Source organism: Eubalaena glacialis, chromosome 12 (assembly GCF_028564815.1).
Source record: "Eubalaena glacialis isolate mEubGla1 chromosome 12, mEubGla1.1.hap2.+ XY, whole genome shotgun sequence".
Lineage (NCBI taxonomy): Eukaryota > Metazoa > Chordata > Mammalia > Artiodactyla > Balaenidae > Eubalaena > Eubalaena glacialis.
The window spans coordinates 12,838,352-12,852,055 of NC_083727.1; the positions used below are offsets into that span (position 1 = coordinate 12,838,352).

The 13,704-nt window shown below is 36.7% G+C and overlaps 2 protein-coding genes across 5 annotated transcripts in view; one reads left to right on the top strand and one right to left on the bottom strand.

The window, feature by feature from the left end:
• IPCEF1 (interaction protein for cytohesin exchange factors 1) overlaps nt 1-13,704 on the top strand; it is a 165,069-nt gene that overhangs the window by 118,124 nt on the left and 33,241 nt on the right. For all 4 annotated transcript variants that reach the window (XM_061206999.1, XM_061207000.1, XM_061207001.1 and 1 more), the window contains 3 exons: nt 1,402-1,473; nt 7,209-7,267; nt 8,595-8,683. In XM_061206999.1, coding sequence (XP_061062982.1) covers nt 1,402-1,473; nt 7,209-7,267; nt 8,595-8,683 — 220 coding nt within the window. The remainder of the gene's footprint in view (nt 1-1,401; nt 1,474-7,208; nt 7,268-8,594; nt 8,684-13,704) is intronic.
• OPRM1 (opioid receptor mu 1) overlaps nt 1-13,704 on the bottom strand; it is a 164,582-nt gene that overhangs the window by 31,073 nt on the left and 119,805 nt on the right. The gene's annotated exons all lie outside the window — the stretch shown is intronic.

Consider the following 13,704-nt stretch of genomic DNA (forward strand, 5'->3'; position numbering starts at 1 on the left):
GGAGCCAGGATAACATCTCTTTATAATGTTCCTCAGGTGATAAGGTGATTTGGAAGTTAGTGATGGTGACATTCAAATGTCTGAGAATTTTGACTGTATGGGTTGGAACCCCAAACAATAATAGAAGCTTTTAACCTCTTGTTTTCTGGAATTTCATTTTGTGGAGTAGATGGATTTTAAAACCCCACGGAGCCCTGGCAGGGCGTGCTGTTAATGATGGTGTCTGTGATCCAATGAAAAGCAAGCTGCCATCCAGGGCTGGCAGGGCCATGAGATGTCAAGGCTGTGTCCTTGTAAAGATAATGACTACATAGGACTCACCAGAGCTGCAGATATGATACAAAACCAGTTTCTTTTAGTTCATGAAATTGTCAGTAGCATCCTTGAAATTGAATTCTCTGAGATGTCTTAGACTTGGGGATTAGCCCCCTGATATAACTGAAGTCCAAAAGATTTGAGAGCTGACAGGAACCAAGAGTCACCAGCCCATGACTCGGGACCAGCTATCCAGACTCCCAGTTAAGTGCTCTTCCCATGATAGGATCCAGCTGCATTTTGCATATGTGTCCTCTTCACCTTTTACGTATTCTTTATTCTGCTTTTGACATCTTTTCCTGTTTTATTAGAGTGGGGCAGTTCCCTATTGACCTGTGTTCCTAGTGGCAGCAATTGATTAGTTTTTTTTTAATGAATAAACTGGCGTTGGCTTTAAGTCTTTGCCATTCTGATATAGCTTCCTATCTTTAGTGATACACGAGGTTGTGGTTTTGACCACACTGGTCATTTACAAAAACTCTGGCCCATACAGCAGGACTTCCTGTCTAAATGGTAAAAGGGAAATACTTTGTTATCTTCAACGTTCTATACTTTTCTTTTAAACTAAAAATCCGCCTTATATTTTTCCTTTACTAGTAGAGAATAGCTTGGATAAAGTTTTTGATGTGTGTTCACAGTGTAGAAGTTTTATACTTGATTGTTTTTCTGTAAATACAATTATTGTATATGTTGATTGAATTTGGATGAATACTTTGCTTGAAGGAATTGATCTGAGTATTTTGAAGTGATACATCTATCACTTTATATTTTAATTTATTGTCTATTTATAGCAAAACAGCAAATGAAAATAGAAGAATATATCCATATGTTTTAAATAGAAACTATTGATCAGCCACGACTCAGTCCTGGTCTGGATGTCCTGACATGATGAATTAACCCTCTGCTTGCTAATAAAATAGAGATTAGACAATAGGTATTTAATGTAATTAAAAATTTTGTTTTTGTAAATTAACAAAGAGAGCAGATGAACTTACCATACTTATATTTGACTGTTTTACTTTCGACTACATTGTTGACTACACTAACTTCTAATTTCTTATGTGTCTATGCTTTTCCCCCTTCAAGTGCTTTTAAGATCAGCCATCCAGAGATCAAGACCTTTTATTTTGCAGCTGAGAATGTGCAGGAAATGAACCTGTAAGTAGAGAAAAATCACTAAATCCAATCTTTATGGGAATAGATTACTTTGGTCAGGTGTCCGAATTTTAAGCACATGTGCATATCAATTATTATTTTTTTATTTCTGCTGCTTTAAGGATTAATCTCCTTAGCAGTTATAAAGCCTTCTTGCTTTCTTTTCTAGTATTTAGCAGCATTGTGGAGAACTACACAGATCAAAATGGCTATTTTAGGAAGAAGTGATAAGGTTCCTCTGAGGGAACCACTAAGTTGAGAAAGGAATAGAAGACATTATAAGAAAATGTTAATATGAGAATCAGCATCACAGGGAGAAAGGCTTGAAAGAGTTGTGTAACCGATCTCACAGCTTTCAGAATTCTACATGAAAAATATCTCTGCAGCATTTCACATGTGCTGCGTGATTATCATGATGATTCATGGTTATCATCTCTCCATGTTCTATCCCCCAATTTTGCAAAACATCTTTGTTTAGAGTACCTCTAATATAAATATATATCCCTAACTCCATCTCCTGTTTGCTCAGTTTAAGTAAGTGGAATATACTGGTAGAGTATTACTCGCCTTGCGACATCCCCTGCTGGTTTAGATTACAGTGTGATCGCAGTGGCTGTTATTTGGATGAGGCTCTATACATTTAAGGTGCTTGAGGCATCAGAGGGCATTCTATTTAATTTAAGTCCTAGTCTCAGAATTCAGTGTTTCTTATTACTTTCACTTAATTAATTAAAAATATATGTATGGAATAACTATTATGCGCTTCCTTGCAGCGGATCCTAGGCACTAGACATGAAGAATAGAGACATAATCCCTCCATTCACAGAGCTCATCGTTTAATCTATTTTAATCTATTTATATTTTTATATTTAATTATATATTTATATCTATTTAATTAATCAGTTTATCTTTTAATAGATCTTTATTGGAGTATAATTGCTTCACAATATTGTGTTAGTTTCTGTTGCACAAGATAGCAAATCAACCATATGCATACACGTGTCCCCATATCCTCTCCTTCTTGAGCCTCCCTCCCATCCTCCTTATCCCACCCCTCATATTAATTTATTTAGACATAATGATTTTCTTATCTATCTGCTCTCTGTAATTTCTCTTTGGCCTCTTGCTCTAGAAACGTAAAGGAAAAAAAAGCTGCTTTTTACTAAGCATGTATGAGCAAGAGTACACACACACACACACACACACACACACACACACACACAGAATGCCTTACACCATATCCCCAGGGAAGCCTTTTCTCCCTAGCAGCATTCTCATCTGTTCCCTGCGTTTATCTTGCCACCACAAACCTTTAGATGAGGGCGGAATTGCTCTTTACCAGAGAAAGTTAGGGAACCCTGCGTTAGAAATAACAAAGGAAGGTATTGACAACGGCGTCTTCCAAACAAATCTTTAATTTACCTGGACAAGAAAAGAAGTTGTTTCTATCCTCTTTTTGACTTTTAGCTTCCCCCCCACCCCCCGGCTTTCTCAAGCATCTGAGAAGAATAAGAGCAGATACACAAAAGGAGGAGATAAAAACCTCACAGTCAAAGCTCTTTATTTCTCTTTTTATTTGCGTTGGTAACGCTAAATCCTATAGACTAGCAAGGTCTAGGTGCGTGGAAAGCTTAATGTCTTGCCCAGCGGTCCTTGGAATCATATAGTATCGAGTGTCAGTGCGGAGCCGAGCCATCCATCAATCAATCCCAAGTGGTCCTTTCTAAGCTTTAATGGTGATGAAACAGGGCTGCCCATTAGCAACCTCTCCCCACCCCCACAGGCTCCCTTGGTGCCTGGCTTCTCCCAAACAGCTTCTTGTATCTCCAGCTTTCTTCCGGTCCACATCCTTCCCATTCATCCTGCGACTGGTTCTTTCAAAGTCGTTCTGTTCTCTCCGACAAGGGCAGAGTAAGACTGAGTTTACCAGAAAAACAATGACTGCGAAGGGTTTTGTTACCGAGAGAATTTCTCTACCTACACGGTGAAACACATTTTAAGCCAGTAAAAGTGTGAGACCCTTACAAGATTATCTGAGTCGGTTCTACTTCAGGCAGATGTGCTTTCTAAATCACACATCAGAGTCATTTAGCTCCCTTCCCACCCACTCCTCCAGTTTTTGTTTACATTTCTGGCCCATTTATCTTCACTTTTCAACATACTCCCTTTGCAGAGCTCTATCTAATGGCAAGTACAGTTGCATGAGTATTAGCTACACACTCTGCCTATTTGACTATTAAACCAAAGCCTTTTATAGTTATGAAAGCCAAGATCTCATGGCCTATCTATGCTGTGAAGATCTGTTAATTTTACTTGAAATTATTTTAGTATTTGTTTATCTTTCCAGCTTACAAACAAGATGTAAAATTGAAATTTGAATGTGAGGTGTCATGACCCCATATATTTGAATCTCTCAGTGACCTTTATACTCAAAAATTGTCTGTCTGGCTACTCATAAATAAATGGCCCATTTTGTCTGTGCCTGAATGTATCACAATTAATGTATCATAATTTTTCATTTATAATGTCATTAATAAGCTTTATTATTCTGAAGGTGGTTTTTCTAATAGCCAACAATGCAGAATCCCTTCGGGCCTGCAAGTTAACTTCTTCCTTCTCCCACAAGAGTAGGCAGAGGGGGTTTAAAGCTTTGTTCTGCAGTAGCCCCTGAAGAGCTTCCTTTCTTACTGATGAGGTCTGTTTAAGCCAGGATGGAGTGCATCTGGGTATTTCTTAGTGAGATGCAGAGGTGCTAGGGAAGGAGGGAGTGGTATTTGGAGAGATGGATCCTGTTTCAGAATTTTGCCTCCTTGGGAAACTGCCTTTTTGGGTGGTGACGTTTCTCTCAGTGATGATGAAGGAAAAGGTAGTTAAGTTTAATAGAAGCACTGTGTGTTCTGCAGGGACCCTCAATTTACAAGTATAGGGGTGAGTAATTAAAGGTAATGAAAGAGTTGGTTTCTGAACAAAGACTGGTGGTAGCTGCCTTTCTCACACGGTGTTTGTGGGAAAAATGTCGTTTTGTACATCAGTTTCTTAACACTTGTGCTTCTTCAACACACACATTCATATCCAGTTAACATACAACAAACCCCCAGGAAACATCTGTCATCTTCTTTTATGTAAATATGTCTTTTTGTGCATCCATCTATTTAGACACAAATAGAAAGTTTGCTACAGCCTGGATGTTTTTAAAGAAAAGTGCTTAGCAAAGGAGGTACTCCAACCCCGTGGGTTCTAGAAAGAAAACAAGCAAGATTCTGAACAATCACTAGTTTTTCCCAGCAAGTAACTGATGGTGGCAATTAAAGGTATATGAGTTTTGGGTAAGGGCTGAGAGGAATCCACTTTACTGTTCAATACTCTTCTGCTATATCTGGAAAGGAACTTAGAAACGTCTTTTCTTATTTCAGGCATTCTCAATTCATCTATTTTTTTGTCTTGTTATGTTAAAAAAAGAAGTTTGTCTATTTCACTTTGAGATGATTATTTGCGGGCAGGGTCAGCTTATACAATTATGAAATCAGGAATAAACTAGGAATTAGTGAGCCATTAAATTCATTGTGCTTTGCCTGATCAGTTTTTAAAAATGTACTTTTAAGTGTTTCTTTTAGTTGAGTAATGCATAAAACATATTCTTGTAAAGAATCATGTAACACAGAAGTATGTAAAGTGAAAACCTTCCCATTCCCCCAACTTTACCTTCCCGTTCTACTTCTTTCCCTAAGATTAAGCCACTTTTCACAATATGACTATGTCCTTTCTGAGGCTTTTCTTTGCATACCAAGTCCTGTATAATACATATGCAAATATATAGTTTTAGAAGCACATTGAATCAGGATAAACACTTTGTTTTGTACTTGCTTTTTTCACTTAATAGTATGTTAGGATTTTTCCAGGTCATTACAAGGTTCTCCACCCCATCTCAGTCTTTTTATTAGCTTCTTAATAACATGGTACTTTTGGAATTGGTACCATACTTTATCCGTTTTCCTGTTAATGGACAATTATATTGTATCAGTTTTTTCTTTTTTGCCTTTGCAAGCCTTATTGAATTAATATTCTTCCACATTTATTTATGTACATGAAGGTGTGTTTTGTAGGATAGATATTTATAATTAGGATTATTGGGCGAAGGGGATGAAAATTTATGTTTTGAATAGTATCATCAAATTACCTGCTTAATATTGGCTGTTCCAGTTCTTCATGGTCAACTCAACAAAAGATGTGAATGTTTTTCCTAAAATCTAATAGAAATCAGCAATATTTTAAAATTTTGCCAATCTAGTGGTGAAAAATATTTTCCTGTGCATTTCCCAAAATACTACTGAGGCTGAGAATTTTTCCATATATTTATTAGCCATTTGTACTTTTTTGGTCATTTTCTGTTTCTATGTTTTGTTTATTTTTCTACTGAGTCTTGATGAGCATTTTTCAGTTCCTATGGCATGATCTGGGCCCAGGTGTCCATGAGAGACTCATGTTTATCATGGTGCAAAAGGGGACTTTCTAAATGAGGCTGGAGCTCATCTTCCTTCTTGTAGGCAGTTCTATTTTATTTATTTTTTAAAATAAAATTTATTACATATTTCCTGTTAAAAAATAATCAATACAGCAAGACCATGGCAGGATGAGGGTTGGGTAAGTGTTCCTAATTTGTTGACAATTGCAGACTTGGGAATGTGCAATATTTGTGCTATGGTAGGGGTGTAGCTGGGTAATTTACCAGGAATTACAGGACTAGAAAAAATAAAACGTATAGGTGAATCAATAAATGCATAGCATTATTATTATCATTTTGTTGCTATTGATTGACTTAGGCTACTTATGTTTCAAAAAAAGATGAATACACATTATGGAATATTTTTTAAAAATAAAGAAAACTGGAAAGAAGTGGGAAATAAATCACTTAGATTATCACTATCCCAAAATGATATTTTCCCTTTAAATAGAAGGTTATATAGCTAGGAACATATGAAATAGATACATTTTGTGTCTTTTAAAAATTTGTGTATTAAAATAAGTTTCTAGCTGAACCCTTGAAAAGGAACTACAGTGGCCTGAAGTCATAAGCCAAGTTTGTGTTCCTTAAGGTTTGTCTAGTTCTTTTTTCATTATTGATGGGTAGTTGAAATTCATTGCCAATAAAATGGTAAATCAATGGAAGATGAGACATTGTCAGTTTTTACCTTACATAAAATTTTTCAAGAAATTGAAATTTTCCCCAGCTTAGGAATAACTGTGAAGCTCTGGCCAGATCTTTTTACTGATTGATATAAAGATTGTGGTTTAAAAATAGATCATCTTCATTTTGTGTGTGTGTGTGAAATAAGCTTACATTTTAAGAGTTAAAGAGATAGAACTTTAAAGGTCAAGTTAAGAAATTCATTTTGATGGTTGATAAGAATTTCAAATACACAATTACAAAACGTATATTTGTTCGTATATTTAGAGTATCTAATGTAGTTGCCCACTTTAACTAGCTGTATAATGGGCCACCTCATTTCTTATCTGACAAAGACTGCCCTAAGTACAGACAGTATTGTGAAACCAGAGGTCTCAGATTTACATACCACAAACTTAAGCTGTTTCTAGAAATGTTTAGACTGACCATAGCACTATGACTTAATTTTATTATAAAGTCTGGTACAAGACCTTCCTTAAGGGTCTAGCGTAAAGGTGAATATGTCGGGGACCAGTGTCTCTGGTCAAACATTTATTTTCTATTTGAATTTTAGGTGGTTAAACAAATTTGGATCAGCTGTAATCCATCTTGAATCCACTACAAAGGATGAAGGTATGTTCTATTTTCAATTTCTGAAAATTTAGCAAGAATATTAGAATAGGGTGAAAATACAATGTCAAGTTCTATGTATAGTCTTGTTCTAATGAACCATACTTTGTTATTTAAAATTATCTGAAAATATGTATAGACAGACACAGACACACAGGCTCACCAACATGGAATAGAGCTTCCCATGCTGGCTAAGAATGCTTTTCACACTTCACCCACACGTTAGCAGCTGTAGACTTCACTGAGATCGCAACCAATTGCCAATGCAAATGTTTTATTGCCCCACTTACTGAATTCTTACTCACAGACATGATCTCGTCATGTTCGAGACAGATAACATTCAGCCCACTGTTTCCTCTCTGATATTTTAGTATTTCCACCAGGTGTGTGCTGAGACTAATTACCCTAAGTCTGTACCAGGAGCCTGAATGTCAGCTTGGGACAGAGGCCATATTTTTAGCTCAGTCTGTAGCTTTCAGGGTTCAAAAGCTACAAGCGTCTAATTCTTCTTAATGATGAAGTTACTCCTTAATATTGAGAAGAAAGCAGATTCAGGTGCCAGGGTCACAGAGCTGACACTATTTCTGAAATGCTCAGACCACATAAAACTTGGAAATTGGAAGTAGGGAGTTATAACTTTGGAGAACAAAATCATAAAATCTTAAATTTAGAAATGAAAAAGTGACAGCTTGATTTAAAACAATAAAGAAGTGCAATGCGATACTGTGAAATCAGTGTCCTAATCATCTCCTTGGTCTTCTTTTCCATAAAATAAACACCCATTATATATTTGAAGTATATTTATAAATTGTGAGCAAAAAGTAACTACACAAAAACCTTCTCCTTTTCCAGGTATGTAAGGCCTTCTATGATATGGCCTCAAGCAACCTTTCAGCTTTGTTTTCCACCCTGCCCCGTAGGGGACTCTGAATACTTGGCTCGGTCTGTGTCCTCAGCCTGGTACTCCCATTACTCTGTGTGCACCATTGATGGTTTACTTATCCTGCCATTTTCAGGTCATTAAGATTCCTATGCTCAAAATTAATCACTACTGATTTTATGCTCCCTTAGTGTATGACTCACACCTCTTTTGAGGAATTAGTTTCACTTTCCCTGAGCTATGGTTAGTCGTCTTTCTGCTTATTGGACACTCTTTGAGGGCAGAAACCCTCACAGCGGGAAACTCTTATGTATCAGGTAGCTCACTAGATAAGTGCTTTCTGAATTGGATTGGAAATGCAATAGCCAGATGGAGAAGAACCTCTGCTCATGCATTATGGAATAAGTGATGACAGTGTTGAAACATTCAGCATTTTCCTTTTTGCTATAGAATGCTACAGTGAGAGTGAACAGGAAGATCCCGAAATAGCTGTCGAGACACGACCCCCTCATTACTCTGCGGAGACTCTCTCTCCTTTGGTACGTACCGACGTAATTGGTCTGTTGGTCATCGATCAAATGTGTGGATGTCATTCCTTCCAGTTGGGTAGGAACTACCTTGACTAATACATTTTTAGAGTAGGCTAAGTTAAGGTACTTGCAAAGAGCAAGTGCAATTCTCAGGGTGCTGATTTTGAGCCTTCTCCATAGCAACCCATTGGTATGACAAATCCGGTGCATTTGTGTGTGACCCACAGATGTATTTTATGCTCAGAGGATTCATGGTAATGCAAAGGACTTCTAGGTAATAGGCCAATGCTTGCAAAGATTTGTTTTATAATGTTTATTTATATCCTACTTGTTCTCAGAAAGAATTGAAAATATCTTGCCTAGGTGCATGCACTCTAACAATGTAAAATGAATGTAAAGGGGATGAAGGCAATAACATGAAGAGAAAATTAGAATCAGAAAGATAGCAGGAAGCAAGGAGTGGGGTTAGTGCATTAAATCTGGGTAAGGAATGATTCAGTATATTTACTAGAGAGAAGTCCAAGTTTGAGTCTAAGCTTTGGAAGCATCCAGTGTAAGTTCAGGTTATTAATGGACGTTAAGACTATGGAGAGTTGCTTTATATTTGGATGTTCATGGGCGTTATAGCGAAGGCATGTAGAAGGAGTCAAGCAAAGATCTTTGGCGAAGTTGATTTATGGCTTTTATACCTACCATATACCAGCACTTATATAGGTACTTTAAATATATAATCATTTACTTCCCCCAGATAACCCTGAAATGCAGTATTATTTAATCTGCATTTCCCTGATTACTAATGAGGTCAAGCATCTTTTCATGTTTTTTTTGATATTTGGATTTTCTGTTCTGTTAAGCGTCTCTTAAGTCTTTTGTACATTTTTAGCTGTTTTACTACTATTATTTTGGATTTATATAGGATTTCTTTATTATTCTGTACATTTGTCCTTTGTCAGTTAAAAATGAGGCAGATCTTCTTTCCCAGTCTATGGCTTTTATTTTTTTTAAACTCTGTTTCTTTTTGTTGACAGATGCTTTTGATTTCTATGTGTTAGGTTTATGCATCACTTCCGTTGTGGTTGGTGTCTTTGTTTCTGGCTTACATATTGTTTCCTATTCCCAGGTCATGAGGACGTAGATATTACTATCTCATTTCATGGATTAGGAAACAGATGTTCAGAGAGGTAGAATGGCCTGGTCATACCCCCAGTGAATGGAGCACCTGAGATGGGAACCCCGGTCTGTCTAGCTTTATAGCATATGCTCTTTCCATTCTATTATGACACTCGTTCATCCATGGACCGAGTAACTATAAGTTCTAATAGGTTACTGCAACTCCTTCACTTACCAGACCTCTTCTGCCAGAATTTTCCATTTTGTGTGATAAGGTTTTTAATGTTTATTTGCCAGTTCCTGGGTTTAAGGTGTTAATATCATTTAAATAATGACTTCTACTGTTGTTATCTGCTGTCAGTGGGGAATTGTGGTCACTTTTCTAATTTCTTTGGCTAGCAGCTGAGACCAGAAATAAATATTTATGAATGAATATTTATTAAAAATCTATTAAATAGGATTAGCCAAAGTTAAACAAGACATAAATAAAATTAAACTTTGAATATGGTAAAATGTCGACCAATTTTTGAACTTGATTTACAATATAGCCTTTCTTAATATAGTTTTCCCTTGAAGTAGTCTATCTCCTCTTTTGAAATCAGTTTCTGCATTTAGAAAAAATGAAATAGATGTGCCTTGCTGGTTTAATAGAGAAGCCTGTAGTTTTGTTTAGTTTCTTTTTGCTTTCATCTCTGTTTCTCTGTGTCTCTCCATTTTTGTCTGTCTCTTATATGATTTAGTTTTGTACTAAAATACTGTGATTTTCAGTTTTATAATGGCAAACTATATCACAGAATACACAGAGCATTGTCAGGCATCTAGAACTCTACTTGATGAAAGTAAAAGCAACAAAGTTGTCTTCTTAGGTGAAGGATCATGGCTCATAGATGAAGGATCATGGCTCAATTGCATTATACAATGATAGTCTTACATAATGTTAGAGTAGGAGCCCAGAGAATGCTTGTTTCAAAACAAATAAATGAAGGGATGGATGTGAGACCAGTAAGTTAGGTCATTGAAGTGGGAGTATTCTTTAGAATGGCATTCTAAACGTCAATCAAATGTTATTCCTTAAAGTTCTAAGAAGTTAAGCATTTTTTTGAAGACCACTAAGGCTAACATTATTTTTTCTGAAGAAATGTATTAGAAATAGATAAATGTTGAACAGTTAGATTTTATTTTCCTTAGAAACAGAGTATGTTGCTCCTCACGTATTTCCCAGGCAGATTTTGTTTTTGTTTTCTCTTGTTTCTGAAAAAGACATGCCAGACACTTGGTTAAAATAACATTTAAGCTTTTTATCTAAACAGATGAAATTTAAAAAATCATGGTAACTTTTGTCCAGAGCATGAACCAGCTTGCTGTTTTGGCTCAGTCTGGCATAGGCTAGCCATGACTGAGCTATATAAGCCTAGGCAAGAAAACAAAACAAAACAAAACAAAAACCAAAAACACCCAAACCTTTCCCAAGTTCTTGCTTTTAAAAAAAATTTTGGGTAATGAACTTTCATTTTGGAATGATGAATTCAAACGTATAAAATCATACTATTCTGGAAAATTATCTCAAAATTATAAAATCTTGAACTAAATTTTACTTCTGTGTCCAATCATTTTGATTGCTATAAAGATAAACAGTAAGACTTCATCACCAGACCAATTTGGACCTCTGTTTCTAATGGATGGGACCACATTCTGCAGAGAATAAAGAACATTACAGGGTCTTCTTTGAGTGAACAAGAGATTTCTATTTATGTTTTTCCTTCTTGAGAAAGCTCCACAGGATGGATAGTGAAAAGAACATCCATTTATTTACAGAGAAATTAAAAATGGAGAGTTTTTCCACAAGGCTCAAAACAGATGGAACTCTGTAGGTTTCACTTTGGAAGATCCTTTGTGGAAATCACTACCCCTGATTCCTTGAAACTCACAAAAGAGCAAAAAAGGAACTGACTTCAATTACATTTCCAACTCATTAATTTTATAGGTTATAAAGTGATTTAAGAGATCAAAGATCATTAAAAATTTGTTACAAATATTTTCCCCCTAAGTTTAATTTTTAAAAAATGTCTGATAACTTGAGCTGTGCTTATATGCTTAGTCATTCATTTAACAAATATTTATTGAGAGCTGCTATTCTAAATAGTACTTGGGACACAACAGTAAATGAACAAAGATTCATTTCTTCATGGAGCCAAACTTCAGGTTGAGGGAGACTGAAAATAAACAATCAACATTATGAGTAAATTATCTGCTAGGTCAGTAGAAGTGGAGCTGAGGGGGTCAGGACAGTTTGTGACAATGAATAGGGGAACCAGGATAGGCCTGAGTGAGAGTTGAGATCTGAGCAAAACTCTTGAAAGGTGGTGTAAGAGTCAGCCAGGTGGATATTCAGGGAAGGTGTTTTCCAAGCAAAGGGAGCAGTTAGATTCCAGATCTCCTTGGTGCATAGGTGGCAATGCAAAGAGGCCAGTATGGCTGGAACAGGGTGAACCAAGGTGAGAGTTGCCGGAAATGAGGTTGGAGGGTAATTGTGTCCATATGTATGGGGCCTGTGGACCATTAAGGACTCTGATGTTTTGAGTTCCTTAGCCTTTGGAAGTTTTGAGCAGAAGAGTGATGTGACTGGTCTCCATTTTAAACGGGCCACTCATGCTGCTGTGGGGAGAGACCCTGTGACATAGGGGGAAAGTATAGAAGCAAAGAAGTCTAAGGGGGAGTGTGCAGTAATCTAGTGTAGTGAACGTGATGACTGGGATGAGGGCATAGTTGAGAAATGGAATGGTTGGATTTTGAACGTAGTTGGAAGGCAGACCTACAGGTGGATCAGATATGAGAGAAGATAAATATCCCAGTTTTAAGCAGCTCATGCAGATTATTTTAACATGATAGTCCTTATATTTTGATGCTTTTTCAGAAGTACAATTCCTTTATATCCAAAGGATGGGAATAAAACCCTGTGCACTCTGGCCCATTGGCCAGAGGTCAAAGATTAAACACAAAAAGGGGTAAAATCAATTTTAGAAATTCAAATTTAATCTTAGTAGGATGGCTCTTGCACAGTTGTTTACTAAAGGACACGATCTTTCGATACGTGTACTATGATAAAATAATAGAAATGCTTTCAAGTGAGATCGTTGGACGAAAAGTTGTTAGTGAGTACATATACTTACAAAGATAAGGTAGGAAGAAAAATTCACCCTCTGTCCTCAAGATGCAAAAAATTTTCTTAAACTCTATGGTTGAGCACTTAACTGATTTTAAGATTTTTCTAAAAGTAGATTTTACATTTCGCCTCTTGTTTTAACAGTTCATCTTCTGGCCGTCAGTCACAAGGCAGAGGGGCTGTCCCGCAACCTCTCCCGGGCCTTCCATGTTGTTTGCCCCTGCCCTAGTTGGGGTTTGCACTAGCTCTTGCCCAGGCTATTTTGAAATAGCAGCCTCTTTTTTTTTTTTTTTGTCTCTAATCTCTCTCTCCTCTTAAAAAAACCACTTCCAAATTAGTCTTCCTAATGTACAGTTCTGATAAATTGATTCAACAACAAAAGACCTTTCAGTGAATCCTCATTGCTTATCAAATTAATTCTCAGTTCATTGGCTTCGTATTTCAGGCCCTTGGGCTTACTTCTAACTGCCATGACAGTCTTGTTGCTGATTCCTCCTTTTTCATCAGCCCAATAAACTGCCCCCTATTTCCCCAAAGCTTTCCAGACTTTCCTGCTCCTGTACCTGTATTTACAAAGTTTCTCCACTTGCAGGCACCATTCACTCTCACCCCAATTCCGCCTTCTAAATACCTTTCAAGACTGGTTTAAATGTGACTTCTTTCATTAAACCTTCCCTGGTCCTCTGAGACAGGAGGATCTTTCCTTCTTCTAAACTCTTTATACTTCTATAGTGCATTTTCTGGGATTCTTTTTTCA